Source organism: Balaenoptera physalus (assembly GCF_965194825.1).
Source record: "Balaenoptera physalus genome assembly, chromosome: 7".
NCBI lineage: Eukaryota > Metazoa > Chordata > Mammalia > Artiodactyla > Balaenopteridae > Balaenoptera > Balaenoptera physalus.
In genome coordinates, this window is record NC_138886.1 from 113732994 (window position 1) to 113752138 (window position 19145).

The 19145-nt window shown below is 36.2% G+C and overlaps 1 protein-coding gene across 19 annotated transcripts in view; it reads left to right on the forward strand.

Moving 5' to 3' along the window:
- HMBOX1 (homeobox containing 1) overlaps nucleotides 1–19145 on the forward strand; it is a 185752-nt gene that overhangs the window by 116897 nt on the left and 49710 nt on the right. For all 19 annotated transcript variants that reach the window (XM_082468964.1, XM_082468953.1, XM_082468955.1 and 16 more), the window contains 2 exons: nucleotides 8181–8291; nucleotides 18465–18618. In XM_082468964.1, coding sequence (XP_082325090.1) covers nucleotides 8181–8291; nucleotides 18465–18618 — 265 coding nt within the window. The remainder of the gene's footprint in view (nucleotides 1–8180; nucleotides 8292–18464; nucleotides 18619–19145) is intronic.

A 19145-nucleotide genomic window follows, 5' to 3' on the forward strand; every position in this document is an offset into this window, starting at 1 on the left:
GTCTAGTAAGTCTAACATCTGGGTTTCTTCAAAGGCGTTTCTTATTGACTGCTTCTTTTACTATTCATGTCATGCTTTACTGTTTCCTTTCATGGTTCATAAGTTTTGTTTTGTTTTAAACTAGACAGTTTAAATAATATAATGTGGAAGCTCTTGAAATCAGATTCCTCTCCACCCCTTGATTTGTTGTTGTTGCTGTTTGTTTTTGTTGCTTTTTGTTTAGTGACTTTCCTGGACTAATCCTGTAAAGTCAGTATTCTTTGTGGTGTGTGGCTGCTGAAGTCTCTTCCTTGTTAGCTTAGTAGTCAGCTAATTATTGGACAGAGATTTCCTTAAATGCCTGGAACCAATAAATTTCCCAGCTTTGCTGAGGAGCTCTGTACATATATTGAGGCATGCCTTTAATGCTCAGGCAGGCAGTTTATAATTCTACCTTACCCTTCACTTTCTCTTTGCACCATGTCTCAAAGTCAGCCAGAGGCGAGAGCTTAGGGCCTTCATAGTTCTTTCCTGTGATGCACATTGCCCTGGTCATGCACATAGACCTAGGCATGTGCACAGCCCTGTGCATGCACCTGGCCTTCTAAATTCCCAGAATTATATCAGAGCTTTTCCAAGACCCTCATAGACATCTTAAGAATTCCTCAGCTTTTTAAATATTTTGTTCAGTTCCTTGTTTGCCCCAACTGTTATCATGATCACCTCAGGCACCTGCAATATTAAATGATTGCCACTGATTGTTTTCTGCAAACCACTTCCCTTCCTTCTCCCCTCCGAGGGAAAAGGCTATTCACACTGAATGAGGTCTGGATAAGGTCAAATAAGAATGAGCTTTGCAAATGGGAGTTTCCAGGGGGTTGCCAAACAGGTCAAATAATGACAGTTCTCTTAGAATGGTGTTTTGGGGGAACTCCAAACCTGTCTTTCCCTCTCCAGTGGCTAATAGACCATTCTTGGTTTTCACTGTGATTGTAAGAATATAGTCTACTGCAATGCTGGGATGATGGGAATGAGTATAGTTCAAGTTAAAATGTCATATAGCTGGTCTTACTAAAATTTAGCTTTTTTTTTTTTTTGAATAAATACTCTTTGGATTGTTGCACACCTTTGGTTAATTTCCAGAGTTCTGAAAAAGTTGATTTTGACAACTTTTGCCAGTGCTTTTATGGTAGAGCAGCTTTTGCTATCATTGCGTTTTTGGGGGACTAACTTTTCAGAAGACCTTACTCTGCCACCCACTGACATCACATAACAGATTTTAAAGGAACGTCTAAGCCCCAAAAAAATTCCCCTGTAGTGTTGTCCTTAAAATATAAACAGGGGAGACAAACATACAGGCATACAAGCACTGGGGAATGCAGCATCAATAAACCTGTACTGGTAAAAATTGCTTGATGAAGAAATCTTACTAACCAAAAATTAAGTTTAAAATATAAAATTTAAGCATTAAGTGAAAAGAGGACAAGGGGAATCTTTTAGGGAACATGGAAATAATCTATATCTTGATTTGAGTGATGGTCACATGTGTATACATATGTCAAAACTCATTGAACTATACACTTAAGAGCAGTGTGCTCACTGTATGTAAAATATGCCTCAGTTAAAAACAAAAACAAAAATACAGAGCTTAGGAATGGAAAAACTGAGAAACTGTATGGTAAATCCTGAATTCATTTAAATCTACAACTATGAGTAAACAACTATGGGAATTATGAGTCCAGGACAGAATGTAAATGTTGACTATGCAAAAATATCTTCCAAATATCAGGAGTTGGGTGTACAGGCTGGGAAGGGAAATGGGGAAAGTATAGTATATATATGTGTATTAGTTATTTATTGCTGCATAAGAGATTACATTGACCTTAGCAACTTGAAACAACCTAAATTTTTATTCTCTCACTTAGCTTTTTTTTTTTTTTTTTTTCTCACTTAGTTTTTATAGGTCAAGAATCTAGAAGCAGCTTAGACAGGTCATTCTGATTCAGGGTGTCTCAGGAGGCTACAGTCATCAGCAGGCTTAACTAAGGCTAGGAGACTCACTTCCAAGATGCCTCATTTGCATAGCTGTTAGCAGAATGCTTCAGTTCTTTGCCACATGGATTTCTCCATAGGTCTAATTGAGTGGTCTCACAACATGGCAGCTAGCTTTCCTCAGAACCAACTATTAAGAGAGAGTAAAGCAGAAACTTTTCATGACCTATCCTGAGAAGTCACCATATTCTGCCGTATTCTGTTGTTTGCACAGACCAACCCTGAAGCAGTGTTGGAGGGGATTACACAAAGGTAGAAAGACCAAGAGGATGATTAGGAATCATCCTGGAGAGTAGCTATCACAGTCTGCTAATTTCCTTAGCTTTTTTAGCCAGGAGCCATTAGATACTGCCCACAAATTAAAAAACAATGCTTCCAACCTCCCAATGTTTTTGTATGATCCTTTTTTCTTGCTTTATTGCACTCTTAGGAACCTCATTTCCCCTATAGAAGCATTTACTAAATTTGAGTAGATCTTTCTCTCTAGTTTATTTAAATTTTTTTTCTTGTGTTAAAATCAAATCAAACTAAATTTGGTGTTTTTACATTTTAAAATTCAGCATGTAGTATTATCTCATTTTAGTAATTATTTCTGCCTATTCTATGTCCACATATGCTTGGAGCGATCTTGTAATAAGTGTAGTTATTTATAAGTGGTAAGAATTTGGATGCATCTTTTTTATTAGCTTTCCTCTTAATTTTTCTACTTTCCTCTCAATTGCTTAGAATTCTTTTTATAATGAGCATGTGTTAATGTTTACAAAAAGAAAGTCAGACTTTAAAAATAAATTTTATAACCAGCAATGGTGAGGATGTAGGGAAAAATTCTCATCACTGTTGGTTAGAATATAAAATTGGGTACAGTCTTCTTTAGGGGACAATTTGATAGTATCTATCACAAACTTAAATGCCACTCATATGCTACGAATCAAAGTCCATTCCTGTGAATTGGCCCTAAGATATTTATTTATATACACAGAGATAAGCAAAGAGTGTTCATTGCATCATTTACAATAGTAAAATGTTAGCAACAGTTGAAATGTCTAATAACAGGTACATGTTTAAGTGGATTATGGTATATTCCTGATATAAAATACCATGTAGCCATTAGAATGATGAAGGTTCACAATGCGGTACGTGAGAAAATTCCAAGACATTATATGAGAAACATTGCTGCTTATTATGTATAGGATAATTCCAAATGTGTGTTTAAAAAAAAAAAACCTAGATGTATATATGTACATGTTTGTGTATTAAATGCATCGTAAAGAGTTTGGAAGAATTCACACCAAATAAACAGGGATACCTCTAGGGAATGAGAGAAGGGTTAGAGATGGAGAAAGGGCTTTTTTCTCTGCATTTGTGAGTTATTTTTACGGAGAATGGATGCATGTGTTATAACTTAAAATTTTTGAGACATATCTCTCACACTGTGGAAGGTGAATTGCAGAGATGACTGCAGCTCTCAAGTAGAAAATTGAAGAAGCACATTTCACATTTTCATCTGTGAAGTGATCTTCTAATTAAAAAGGATCTGATCATGAGGATTTTGTACTTTGTGGATCTTAGATGACTTGTTCTTTTCATCAAAGTTATTTCAATTATCTAGGCAAGAGAGGCTGAGATTCCATGCTGCTGGAATGAGGATTGGAGAGACGAAGAGAAATTTTGGAAGAGAAAGGGATTGGATTTAGTAAGCATATGAGAGTTGGGGGAAGGAGTAGAATGGAACATAAAATTGAGATGGGGGTCACAGGAGGAAGAACAGATTTAAAGGAAGAGGATAATGAATCAAGTTTACTATGTTGAAGACCTGTGGGAAATTCTCATGAAGCTGTCTAGCAGATGGTTTGAAAGAACAGTCTGGTGTTCTGGAAGTCATTGGTATTTAGATATTTTAAACCCTGATTGTTGATAGTTGAGATGATCGAAGGAAGAGTGTGTAGAATGAAAGAAGATGCTTCAACATGGAATCTTGGGGCACTAACATGTAAGGAGATAACAAAGCAATCCCTGAAGTTGACTGAAAAGTTGCGTTAGAGAGTTGTATCCAGCATTCCAAGGATGAAGATGATGTGAGTGGTCAGTAGTGTCACGTGCCAAAGGAAGTTGGAGGAAGAAGAAACATTTAAATCTGTAGTACTAGGGACTTTGACAAGAATGGGTTGTGGTGGAGAGCCCTCTGGTGGAAGGGAGCATGGCATTTGAGGAACTGGAAGGATGGAGCTGAAGCTCAGAGAAGAATGTGAATGAGACTGGCAAAAAGGCTTTTTCATCCTTTGAACACAATGTGATCACTTTGTTATTGGAAAGAAATTAATCAGGGGTTAGTTTTAGTCTCTCAGTGTATGAAGGTTATATGTAAATTTTTCTTTTCTTCTGCCCTGTGAAAGGTAGAAAAGAGCTTTTGAGGAGCTAAAACTTGTGGAGAATGACATTGTTTTCACCAGTGGGAAGTAAAGGGAGTTAGGAAAATTTTCTCTGAAGGAAGAGTACCAAAGCTGACAGTAAAGAGAAGCTGCAGGGCCTTTTGACACCTAGCTCAATTGAAGTTCCAAAGACATGGACCGGCCCCAGAAGGATAAGTTAAAGGAATCCTACCTATCAGCAAGTTGCTAACGAAGAAATATCATTGTAAAATGTATTATTGTACATATTTAATTTTTATAGTGCCTTTTTTGGAACAACTGCTTGCTTTATTAATTTATTTTCTTATGAAAACTGATATTAAGTTTACAGGGAAGAAGTTCCTTATTTGTTTCCTCCTCTCACAAAAGACTAGACAGGAGGATATTCTTTATTACCTTCTCTCCCTTTGTTTTATAAAATTAATAATTACACATAGAGAAAATTGTGGAACAACATATATTAACAGTTAACACTGCTTACCCCAGAGTGGAATCGGCCAGGGAAGGCTGAAATTAACTTCTTTTCGCACTTCTGTTTTGTTTAACTTAATTACAGTGTTTATAAAGCAGCCAATAAAGTGTGTAGTGTTTCTAGGGAAAGGCTAAAATAAAATAAATTAATAAATATTTGTATACAGATTAAGAAAATGATATAGAGGTGTACAATAGAGGGAGAGTCTGCCACTCTAAATTTGTATTATGTATCTTTGGCTATATATGAGCTTTTGTTACTGTACAAAACAACATAGATTATGTAAAAATATATGTATTCATTAAACTGTATACTTTTTCATTTATATCATGGGGATCTTTCCATATTGATACATATCCATTTGTGGGTTTTTTTAACACCTCATAGAATTTTTAAAACTTTTTTGGGAAAACTTCATTGAAATACAACATAGACAGAGAAAAGTGTCCAGTTTAATGACTTTTACAAAGTGAAGACACACATGTAACCACCATCCAGATCAAGATCAAGAACAGTGCTGGTCACTACATGGGCCTTTCTCATCCTACTTCCAGTAATTAATCTCCTCCCTCCTAATGACAGATAACCACTATTCTCATTGTCATCCATATACATATATCTAATTGTGTCTGTTTTTAAACTTTATGTAAGTTGAATCTTACAGTATTGTGCGTGGCTTTTTTACCTGTATGTGTGACTATTTTTGGCCAACATTATTTTTGTGAGATTTATCCATGTGACTGCATATAGCAGTAGTTTACCCTTTTTCTATTTGTTGTAGCAGTCTGTAGTAGAATACATAAATACCACAATTTATGCATTTTCCTGTTGATGGGTATTTGAGTTGTTTCAAACTGGGGACTATGACAGATAAGGCTCATATAAGCCTTCCGGTATGAGTTTTTTGAACATATTCTTTTGAGTATGTACACATTTCTGTGGGCTGTATACCAAGGAAAGAAATTGCTAGATCATATGGTATGCATATGTTCAGCTTTAGTAGATATTGCCCAGTTGTTTCCCAAAGGGGCCCTGACACTTTACCCTTCCATCAGCAATATGAGAGTTTCATATACTCAGTGCCCTGCCAACACTTGGAGCTGATGGCTTTTTGTTTGGTTTTGGTTTTCTATTGTTTGTTTTTGATGGCTGTTTTAGAACATTAGTCTGTGCAGTATCTTACTATATGAATATACCATAATTTACTCTCCTTTTGCTGGGCTTTTGCCCTCTTGCCCCACTATAGCACAGCCAGAACCTGGACACCTCTAATATCTAGTAGACTCTGTGGTTTGTTCTATGTGTGATCTGACTGTTTGAGGAAGATTTAATACTGTAGGTAACAGAACTGATATATTCGTTTCTTTTTCTTAACAGATTTTCCTCAAATTCCCTCTGTTTTTGAGTAGTATGATACCAATGTAAGAATCCATGTAAAATGGTTTCATTTTGTGGACATGAAAATCAGTTTTGATTTCCTGGTGGTAAATGGTTGATTTCTTCACTCCTGTTAAAAAGTCATGTGAGGGCTTCCTGGTGGCACAGTGGTTAATAATCCACCTGCCAATGCAGGGGACACGGGTTTGAGCCCTGGTCCAGGAAGATCCCACATGCCACAAAGCAACTAAGCCCATGCGCCACAACTACTGAGCCTGTGCTCTAGATTCCGTGAGCCACAACTACTGAGGCCCGCGCGCCTAGAGCCCGTGCTCTGCAGCAAGAGAAGCCACCGCAGTGAGAAGCCCGCGCACCGCAACGCCGCCAAAAGAAAACAGAAAGTCATGTGAAAAATAGTATAACATCTGAAACTAGACTTGTGGTGAAAGCATTGCTAAACATGGCCAATTTAATTATACTGAATAATTTGTGTTCTCTTAGAACAAGCATACAGTGATAGCTGCCAGCACCTGCATCACATAGATTTTCAATCCATTGAAAACTGCCGTGTGAATGATTTGAGAATATAATCTCTTCGGTTTTGGAAAAACTCTTTGAATTTCACCCTTTGAAAGTGAAAGGTGTTTCCAATCAGAGAACCATGCTTCTCAGCCCAACTTTTCTTTTAACAAAACTGCCCTCCCCCATTTCCTCAAATTTTCTTTTAACGTAGGTTTTTAAAAGTACAGAAGCTGGGGGCTTGCTTTTAATGAGTTAAATGTGATCACCCGACCTCCTGCTTCTTCTTATGTTAGGGGGTGTGATTACTTCATGATAACCACTCTTCCTGTTGTGAGTTACAGCTTTAAACAGGTGCTGGCACAGGTGGTATTCAGTACTATCCAGTTACCATAAGTAATTCCTTGGGAGAGTTTAGATACTGTTAACCCTCTATGGTAGCTGAATGGTCTTTTGGAAAGTGCCTTAAGGGCGTATAAGACAGTTTTATATTTCCTATTATTTTTTGCTTTTGCCAGTTGTATGTTGAATTATTCATTTTGGAATAGCTATAATGACCAGAAGGAGCATGTTATTCTCATACTCTAGTAAGTTTTAGACATGCTTTTTTACCTTGCACATGGAGGTCTTTCAATTTCTTATTTATCGCTTTCAAGAACTTGTTAGTGATAGCTGAAAACTACTGCTTTGTATTGTATTCAGTGTTTTGTTAAGTCTGTTAGAAGAACATCTTTACCTCTTGAGATTTCTTAAGAGGTCCTATTGTAGCATAACTCTAAAAGTCTTCCAACTGTTAGTTATCTATACTAATGAGCCTGAAAATGAATTAACAAATGAGTTACCCTGAATGAATTAACAAATAATCCAGAAATCTTATTGAAGAGAGTATTTTCAATGACCTCTCCTTTCCCAGCCCCTAAATCTTTTTATCAGTATCAATAATGAGTAGCAAAATGTGCTGGCTTGATTTTTTTTCTTCCAAATATCTGGTAAAAGTTCCAATGTTCTAAACCAGGATCGGGGTGGAGGTGGTGCTGGTGGTTGAAGGAGCACAAACTTAATCAACTTCTGACTACTGTTATTTAGATAGCTCTTCATTTATCTCACATTCATGGACCTGGTTTAGAGATTAATTTAGAGACCATTTTTAAGTCTTGGTAAATAAAATGCTTTGACCTCTTATAGATCATTTCTGAATATATCCTTGCAGTCAGCTTTTACAAGGAAGCCCAATATTAAAAGCCTTGCTCAAGTTGCAGCTTCCTTATAGAATTAACAGAGAATAAAGTACCCAATAACCTAGAACCAACAGATCCCTCATTAACTTCCCTGTAATTGCAGTATCCACAGCAGCTGTTTCTCTTTCTCCACAGGTATCAGTCAGAGCCGGATCTCTCACTGGCTGTTGCAGCAGGGATCAGACCTGAGTGAACAGAAGAAAAGAGCGTTTTACCGATGGTATCAGCTTGAAAAGACAAACCCTGGTAAATATTTTTTCCTTTTTTTATTGCATCTGAAATGAGACAAATATAATTAATTACTTTATTGACTCCATAATTGGATTCCATTCCACTCCATATTGTTCCTTGGTTTGTCTTCCCCAAGGTAGTTTCATTACTGTTGTTCCTTTATGCCAAAGAACACTCTTAACTGTAAAATCTAAGCCCTGATTGTACCAATTTTTAGCTTAGTGTCTAATATTATCTAGTCATTTTCACTGCTTCCTCCAAGGTGCCTCTTTGTTTTCCAGGTTATATGACATTTCTAACCATAATTTGAAAGAAAGGTCATGATTGTCAGTAGCCAATTTTTTTCCCCTCAACTATAGGTATTGATACATGTAAGATTCCATACCTAGTTTTATATGTGTATTTGTAAATCTTGTTTTAGTTAGTAATATAAATTTAATGCTTTTATTTTGTTCATGCTATACCATATCCAATGATTTCTGCTAAAGATTTTCTCTTTCTAATTCTAATTCTGGGTAATGAATGTGTCTTTGGACTTTAGGGTAAAGCTGCCCTGTTGACTTTGGGGACAGCAGTAGGTTGGAAAACAGACTGAAATCTTTAAAAAGATCACAAAAACCTTTGTGTCAGAAGTTGCCAGGAACAGGCAAGATCTATTGCAGGATGCTTTTAATGGAGGTATATAAAGTAAAATCTGAAGTTTTTGATAGACTCTCTCAATCTACACATTACACAGACTGGTGACAGTGAGATCAGTCTCAAGTTTAACCTTGTGATTGAACTATCTTCTGTAGTACTACAGCATTAAAGCCTTTGCTTACAGACTAAATTATCAATTTGAATATCGAGTATTGAAGACTCTTAGCTAATAATAGCATTGGCTCTGAGGTGGAAATAATGTTATAGAGACATATTTCTGTGTGTGTATCTGTGGTTAGATTTTTTTTTTCAAAGATCACTTTGAAAGGCTCAGGCAGACAAAACAGAACAGAACGTATCAATCTCTTCACAATGAATTTTTTAATTTACCCAGCCCCCCATTTTTTATATTTCAGATATACAGAAAAGTTAAAAGACCAACACAGCTAACACCTATTTATCCTCTTCGTAGATACAGTAATTGTTAACATTTTGCTATATTTGCTTTATCCGTATAAAATAAATAAATGAATAAATTTTAAAATGTATGTACATGTGTATACAAACACATACTCTTTCTCTCTCTTTAGCATTCGTCTCCTGAAAAAAGGGTAATCTCTTACATAACCACAGCCCCTAGAATCACATCTAAGAAAATTAATTATAATTCCATAATAACACCTAATATTCAGTCCATATTCACATTTCTTTAGTTGTTGCAAGAATGTCTTTTGCAGCTTTTTTTTAGAATTAATTAAATTTTTAATTGAAGTATAGTTGATATACAATATTGTGTTAGTTTCAGCTGTACAGCAAAGTGATTCAATTATATATACTTTTTCAGATTATTTTCCATGATAGGTTATTACAAGATATTGAATATAGTTCCCTGTACTATACAGTAAATCCTTGTTGCTTATATATTTTATGTATAGTAGTTTGTATCTGTTAATCCCTTACTCCTGATTTATCAGCTTTTTTTTTCATTAAATAGTATGTGATTTAGATTGACAAATTGGAATTTGTTGTTATGTCTCTTTAGAGTCTTAAAACTAGTCACTTAAAATTTTTCTTTCATGACATAAACTTTTTAAACCATCTAACCTTACAGAATGTCTCACATTCTGGGCTTTTCTATATCCTCTTAGTGTCGACTAACTTGTTCCTCTGTAGCCTGTGTATTTCACATACACTGGAAGTTAGGATTAGAGGCTTGATTAGATTCAGGTTAAATATTTTTTGGCAAGAGTACTTCATAGATTGTATGAAGGGAGAACATTTACTAATGGCTGCAGTTAACTTTGAAACACATCAAGATAAAATGAATAGGGAGATGGATATGTGATAAACTAGATATAGTAAAATATTAGATGGTATGGGTACAGATTTTCACTATAAAATTCTTTCATTGTTGCTGTATGTTTGAAATTTTTCACAATAAAACATTGGGGCAAAATGCTTTGTAGGTAATGTTTACCGCACATTACCACATGTCAAGAGGCATGTAGTGTCAGGTTGTAGCACTACTCATTTGCTAAGTTTGATTCTTTGTTAAAGTGGTGGCCACCGGATCCTATTTTTGCAGCTTGTAAATAACCTATAGGGCATAACTTTGCCTCCCTGCCTTTTCTGCAACAAGCTTTGCCAGTGGTCTTAGCGTCCATTGATGATGCTCACCTGAATCAGTTATTCTGATGGGGGATTGCAAAGTGGTGATGATGTAATCTAGCATTCCTTCAATATTTACTAGCTGGCAGTTTTTCTACAAAGTTTTGCTACAAAGAGGAACTTCCATTTTTAGATATTTTTCTAATGATATCTAGATGTACAGGCAAACCTCTCAAAATAATGACTCTGTTGTTGCTGCCATTAGTTAAATGTTCTAAAACAGCACAGTTCAGTAGAAATAGAATGCAAATGACATACGTAATTTAAATTATCTAGTAGCCACATTTTAAAAAGAAATAGCTAAAATTAATTTTGATAATGTATCGGTGTTTATGCTTGTATTATCACTTCATTTAATCAACACTTCAAAAAGTTAATGAGAGCTTTCCTTCTCTCTCTTCCTTCAGTCCTTTCTTTCCTTCTTTCTTTTTTTTCTCTCTCTTTCTCTCTTTTTTTCCTTTTCCTTCTTTTTCTTTGAAATACAATGTGTATTTTACACTTAAAGCACATGCCATCTGCAATCAGCCATATTTCAAGTGCTCAATAACCACATGTGGCTAGTGGCTACCATATAGGACAGCGCAGTCTAAAGACTCATGTTGAGGCAACACTTCCATCTGAGCTCTAAGCAGTCTTCCCAAAGAGCTGACTTCTCCCGTGACTCACAGCAGAGCAAATCAGATGGAAAGGAACAAAAACTTGGCACTTGGTCTGTTTAATAGAGCAGCTTAGGCTATGATATTGATAACAAGAGTTGGGCTAGGTAAATAAGGAACTGTGCCCAGGGGCTTCATAAACCTGGTCACATGCCAGCAATTGGCTACCAGGGGGAATATCAGAGGGATTGTTAAGATGTTCCAAAATATATACAGCAGAGCAATGAAGAATTTGAAAGACAAACACAAGTCAACTGTGCCAGGCAATCAGCCTCCATAAGAGAAGGGATTTTTGTCTCTTGGATTTGGCACTTAGATCAGTGCCTGACATGGAATCTAATCATAGCTGGTAAAGCTGAATTCCCACACTGGATTTCAGGACTGGACTTCAATCTCAGACAGGGACTGGGATACCAGGAAAATGAATTCATTAGAAACAGGAAGGCGGACTATCATGTCAGCATGTAGCTGTAGCATGTAGTTGTAGCTGATCCGACAACACTGCTGACTGTGGAATACTACTATTGGAATCCAGTTTTAACAGGAAAATGGGAAAGGACTAACAGCATTCATCCAGCCGTTGATTAGCAGGTGTTTTTCTTTAAGGATATAGTGCCTCCTCCTTTTAACAGTAAGTACCCCTAATTATATGCATTTGCTTTTCTATGAAGTTGCATTACCAACTGTCCCCCTGTAAAAGGACTTCCTATTTTTTATTTGAGAATCAAATCCATTCTAGTTCTGAGTTCGTTCTAGCTTCCTAGTCCAGTTCTTTGTAGTCTAGTTTCTAGTTTTCTGTAGGATGTAATTCAAAGTTAGCTGAAAAGAAGGGGATAAGTTTGTAATTGTCAAATTGGTCCTTTTTGTTGCATCAACAGTAATTGGATATTACCAGTTGAAATTTAATTTTTTTAAAGTTTTTCTTTGCACTTTCACCTTTATTAAAAGAGCTAATATGGTATAGAATTTTTTCTAGATAAATGCAGTTTTATTTTATTGAGTTTAAAATAACCTTTGGTTTTAGCTAAAGAATTTATTCTTCTTATTTCATGGACACTTTGGAACTATTATATGATGATAGTTCCAAATTAATATTGTGTGATAAGATGAACTAACATTACATTAGCATCTAAGAATACCTTATCCACTGTCTAGTCAGTATTCACTTTTATATAATACATCAGAATTTTCTTTGCCAGTCATTGCAGAGGTGATTGGAATCCAACTAAATGTCCCTCAGTCGAGTAGTGGTTAAATAAATTATGGTATATCTGTATAATGGAATACCGTGGAGGCTATATAGCTATTTTTTTAAAGGTGGCTTTATATGAATTGAATTTATATGTAGGAATATCAAATTCTTCAGTGAACAAAGTAAGGTAGAAAACAATGGATATGGTATATTGCCATTTATGTAGGGGGCATACACACACACACACACACACACGTATATGATTATATAAACTTGGAACATCTCTGGAAGGGTATATTAGGAACTGATAAGAATAGCTCTGTGGCGGGGAACTGAGAGAAGGGGAGGATGGGAGTGGCAGGGACACTGTTAACTATGTAAACTTTTTGTGTCTTTCTAAATTTTATTCCATGCACTTGTGTTGTATATTCCAAAAATACATATAAAGTGTAATGAAAATAAGAGAGGAAGGGAGGCAAAGAGAGAGAGAGGCAAAAAAGAAATTCATCTACCCTGTTAATAGCTTTTAAGATATAAAACAACTGAAGAACCTAGGTTTACATAGTTTAGACCTGCTTTTGAGAGGCAGTTAGGTAGAGAAATAAGATGTCAGTGATTTGTACTGATAGTTCTTTTATTTCATATTTTTTCTCTGTCCAGGACAGGTAGCTCATTGGAAGAAGTGTAAATGGTACCATCCCTTTGCATATATTCTGAGAAAAAATGCAGAATTAAGGAAACTCACACGATGAAAAAGTACTTCTTTTTCCCTCTAAATTTAAGCATTTAGAAAACAAACAAAATACATTTGTACATTCTGTGCCTTTATTCCTGGGCTCAGAGCATTTCTCTCTGTATACGTTGATTGACGTTCTTCTCTTTTTCAACCTCTTCACTCTGGATCCATTTGAATAGGTTTTTTTAGTCTCTCTTTTAGTGGACTCAGCAAGAAAAATAATAGAGTGCATATTTAGGTTATTTTTACTGATAATCCTATAGATACAGTGTAGTTCTCTGCTAAACAGACCAATCACCAGAATTTCCCAGCATAACCTAAAGCCTGCCAAGGTTTATGAATAAAATAGGCTGATGGAAACTGATCAAGTACATTTTATTTTGTTTCCTATGAAAACATTTACAAGAAAATGCCTATTTTTAAAAAGTAGTGAGTACTAAATTCAGCATGGTTGACATCAAGAGCCCCTTTATTTAATCAAATTAAGCTCAACAGTCCTCTCTCTTGTCTAATTTAAACATTACTATAGCAGACAGGGTTTGATGAGTTCCTCTTGGCTCATGGCGGTGATTCTGCATATTTCTAAATTAAACAAATAAAGTTTGCACATGAAGTAAATTTGGAGAGCAGAATATGCCTCCTCCCTTCACTATTGCAGGGAGTAGAGCCTCAGGGAAATCATGTGTATGACGTGAGGGAAGATGAAAAATTACTTTTGGAGAAGCTAGTGTCTATGAATGGAGCAGTAATAGCATGCTTGTAGTCATTCTTTCATTTGCTAATTGGCAAAGGCTCACCCAAAAGTAACCCTGATAAGCAAGAAAATGATTATAGATGCAAAGAGAACAGTTACCAAAATGTTAAAATCTATCAGCAAATTAGGAAGAGTTTTGTTTCGTTTTGTTTTCTCTGGGTTTAGATCTGCTAGATAAATCTGCAAAATCTTGTCTTAATGGGGGCCCACATATAATGTGGAGAAAAAAACGTTTCTGTAGAGAACACAGGTAACACGCTTCCTATAGGGAAGAAAATAGTGGGTTCTTTAACCAATCCAGAATGCCTGTATTTTATTTCAGAGGGATTTAAATTCTTATATACATTGTTCCTCCGTAATTGTGAACCCATTCTTGGGTTATTCATTGCTCTCCATCCGTTTCAACCAAAGCAAAAGGAACAGGTTTCTAGAACAAATCTGTTTGTTGTAGTGTTTCCAGAGTTTTTCTTGTGCTTTTTTTTTTTTTTTTTTTTTACCACGCGGCTTGCAGGATCTCATTTCCCCAACCAGGGATCGAACCCACGCCCTCGGCAGTGAAAATGCAGAGTCCTAACCACTGGACCACTGGGGAATTAATTCCCTCTTGTGCTATTTTTAAATACTACTACACTGAAAAAGAAAAAGGAATAAGACAAAAACCTCAAAAGAAATATGATAATACTATGTTTCAAATTAAGTATGTTTACAAGTTTGAAATTATTCGGAGTTTCCACCTTCTGTGCATAAATTGCCTTGATTTCTTTTAAAGTAACCAGGCCATTACTTACTTCTCTCTCTTCTTTTTTTCCCTCCTTCCCTCTCTCCCCCTTTCTTTTCCTTCCTGGCCAATTTTATTTCATCTAAGTTTCCTTTTTATAGAAAACCTGGACAATACAGGATATTGTAAAGAAGCATAGTTATATTACCAATAAACCCTAATACCAGGGAAGAACCATTATTATCAGTTGGCTTATTTCCTTCAACCTCATGACTCAGTTAAGATTCTTTGTATTCTTTGCTTTATTTGTGCCCATTTATCACTCTAAGAAAGCATGCCGTAGTTACAGATATGGCCTACTAGTAGCAACTCACTGACCTATTTCTCATCCTCCACCCAATGAAGCCCTGAAACTCTCTATCCTTTTACCAGAGCCAAACCTTGGATGAGAGGACCTGGCTGCCTTAACCAGGTCATTTCTACCTCTGTCTTTATTAGCCATGGTAGCAAGTTTGGCTCCGTTTTGGACCTTTTATCATGGCTGTAGAATAAAGTTCATATAATCTAGCTTAGGTAGATTCCAGAGCCCTCATTATACTGTCAATCCTGCTTGCATTCCGAAAAGTACCAACACAAGGAGTTTGAAACCCTCTAGCCCCATAGTTCCTTCTTACGCCTAAACTTTGTTAACTTTGAATTGGGCCCAGACCTAATTGCCAAGTTATTTTGGCAGAATGGAGCCCTCTTTCTTGAACTACCTAAAGAAAGGTTTCAGTTTAGAGTTTCATAGTGTGTAGGCCAGGAATTTTTTAAATCAGGGGTTAGCAAACTCTTCCTATAAAGGGCCAGATAGTAAATATTTTAAGCTTTGCAAGCTGTGTGGTCTCTGTCACAGCTATGCAACTCTGCCATTATAGTACCAAAAAGAGACAATATGTAAATGAACGAGTGTGGCTGTGTGTCAGTGTGGCAAAAGGCCAGAATGTGCCACACCTTTTAAGCCAGTGGGTCTCTAATGTGTTGGTGACACACTTGCCCATTTGAGGAAGAAGTCAAATATTTACTTTACATCACACATGACATGAAATCATATATCTATTAAGAGTTTAAACAAAAGTGAAAACTATAAAAATATTCTGAGTTATATAAAATGCATTGACCATAAAAGAACAGATTAACAGATTTGACTGTACAAAAATTAAGATCACAAAACACATCATAAATAGATGAATGACAAACTGGAGAAAAATAGTTGCAATCTATATGACTAGCAATTGGTATGGTATCTACACACCAATAAGAGGAATAACTCAAAAGAAAAAAGGACAAAAGATATAAATTCACAAGAGAAGTAATTGTCAGAAACAGGAAAAGATGCTCATTCTTACTAATAGTGAAATCTTTATATATTAAAGAGAATTTTTTGCCTGCCAAATTTATAAATGTGAATAATTAATAACACTTATACTAATAATACTCAGTGTGTCAGGGAATTGGGTAAATAAACAACTGGAGGTGGTTGTGATGCCTTGCGTTAGTTCTATATTATTGTGTAACAAATTACCCCATAGGTTAGCAGCTGAAAACAACAAACATCTATTATCTCACAATTTCTGTGGGTCAGGAATTCAGGAGCAGCTTAGCTAAGGAGGTTCTGGCTCAGAGTTCTCATGACGTTGTAGTCGAGCTGTCAGCCAGGTCTGCGGTCACCAGGGCAGGACAGTCTGCTTCTAAGGTCACTTCCATGAGTCTTGGCAGGCCCCAGTTCCTTATTGCCTATTGGCCAGAGATAGCAGGTCCTCCACATGGGCCTGGCCATTGGCTTGCTGAGTGTTCTTACTACATGGCAGCTAGTTTTCTCCTGAGCAAGTGATCTAAGAGCCAGAGCAACAACACAGACACCACAGTGTATTCTACAGTCTAATCCCTGAAAGTGGCATATCATCACTTCTACCATATGTTATTGGTCACATAAACTAATCCTGATACAACGAGGTGAATACCAGGAGTTGGCAATCCTTAGGAGCCACCTTGGAAGCTGGCTACCACACAACTATATTAGGGCTGTATGTCTAGAGCCTTATTTCTGTCAGCTGGGTTCTACAGTTCTCCACATGGTGTCTGCTGCAGCTACAGTGTCCAAACTGGCTTTTTTCCTCAAATGTCTGGTGCCTGGGTGGGTTTCACAGGAGCACCTGGAGGCAGACTGGGCTTCTTTCACTCCACGTGGCTAGCTGTGGCTTCCTTACAACGTCCTGGTCTCAGGGTAGTCATACTTCTTATATGGCAGCCGGCTTCCCCCAGAACCAGCAGTCCGGGAGATCTAGTCAGAAGTTGCAAAGCTTCTTATGACCTAGCCTCAAACTATGTCCATGTTGTCAAAATGTGTCACAGGACCAGCCCAGATTCAGGGGCATGATTACCAGGAGGTGTGACTTATTGTGAAGGGCCATCCTTGGAACCTATCCCAGGGAATTATGCTTAGGAGAAATGATGCTGGCTTACTCTAAAGTGGTAGCAGTGAAAGTAATATAAATTCGTCTGATTCTGGATATATTTTGAAGATAAAATTGACAGGATTTACCTGTGGATTAGATATATAGTAGGTGGGAAAAAATAGCAGAGTCAAAGATGATTCTGAGATTTTTGAGCTGAGCAATTTAAAGAATAGAGATGCCATTTACTTGGATGGGAAAGAATGCAGGACAACAGGTTTGGAAAGGAAAATCGGGATTGGTTGAAATATTGGACATCTGTATGAGACAGTACATATAAAGATGTAGCCATTAAGGGGACATCAAGAAACAAATCTGTGTGTAGTAAAGTAGAAACACTACCCTTGGTATTAATTACAAGGTACAATAAATAGAGTATAATTCCTGTTATGAAGAAAGAAATATATGCATACATGCATTATCATCAGTTCAGGTTGAGAAAAGTCTAGTCTGATTTAGTAAAATATCTCAATTGTACATTTTTTTCCATTGGTTTTATTACATTCAAGAGGTAAAAATATAGTATAGCATTAACAGGTAGTAGACTTATGGAGATCTGAATTAGTTAATAGACTAAAAACATATCAAATTTCATCTCTTCTTTTGATGCTATATTTGACTTTTTTTTTTTTAAAGTGTTTGCAACAATTAGTGTTATTTTAAAGTCTTCTCCTACCTGCATACATTGATTAAAGGGCTTCATCTTCTCAACAACAAGAAGTGTCTTGAATGGTAATGAAAGGTTCTGAATGTGTAGGATATATTGTTCAAAAAGATTAAAACTGTCAAATAGGAATTTCAAGAGAAATTTTTCAGAGGAAGATACTCTGATTAAGAGTTGTCACTGGGCCAGAGACTGTATGTCCTTATTCCCCTGAAGAGATAGATTTTGAGCTTTGTTTCAAAAATTGACATAAACAAAGATAAAAGACAAATGACTAACTGAAAAAAAAAACACATTTAAAATAATTAATAATGGGGGAGTTCCCTGGCAGTGCAGTGGTTAGGACACTGCACTTTCTCTGCTGAGAGCATAGGTTCAATCCCTGGTCAGGGAACTAGGATCCTGCAAGCCACGCAGTGTGGCAAAATAAAATAAGTAAAGTAAAGCAAAGTAAAGTAAAATAGATGGACTTTTTAAGGAAGAGTTTTTGTCTCCTTGGATTTTTATTTTGGTCAAATAATTTTTTTAAAATATAAATACCAAATGTATTGGGCCTGCAATTTCCAGTGAAGGGGCAAAAGTTTATTGTTGATTTCATGATATATTTGTCATATTGGTTTTAGTAAATTGCAAGATATTTGCCCAAAAAAATTTCGTTTATTTCAGGGGCTACGCTAAGTATGAGACCCGCGCCCATTCCAATAGAGGACCCGGAATGGAGACAAACGCCTCCCCCAGTCTCAGCTACATCTGGCACCTTCCGACTGCGACGAGGGAGTCGATTTACCTGGAGAAAGGAGTGCCTGGCTGTCATGGAAAGGTACGTGTCTCCTTTTCCTAGGAGCGATCTCCCAAACTTAGGAAAGAGAGACTTAGGATAAATTTGGACACTTTTCAAACAAGTAACTTGAGATCTAGGTTTTATCTCGAAAAGTATTTTGGAGTACTATAAGTGCTGTATTATTGAAATAAAACGATCTTACCATTGAGAATTCATAAAACCAGAGTTAGCATCTATCAATATAATTTTTGTCCTCGGTAATTTAAGAAACTAGAATAATTTTTTTGAGTTTAGATCTTTGTATTATGTTTTAGAAAGACTCTTTGAAGTCTTATTTTCATAAAAAATATTGAATAATTGTGTAGGAGGCAACTGAGATTTAACTTTCTTTGATAAGGAGTATAGCCTAAATGAGCTTAGACCCAGAGGTTAGAAGTACATGTTTTTGACTTTGATTTCATATCCTCTGACTCTAGCACCAGTACCTGATCCATAGTGGTGCTTTTTTTTTTTTTTTTTTCAGTTTTTTTTTTTACAATTTTTTAAAAAATTTTATTTATTTATTT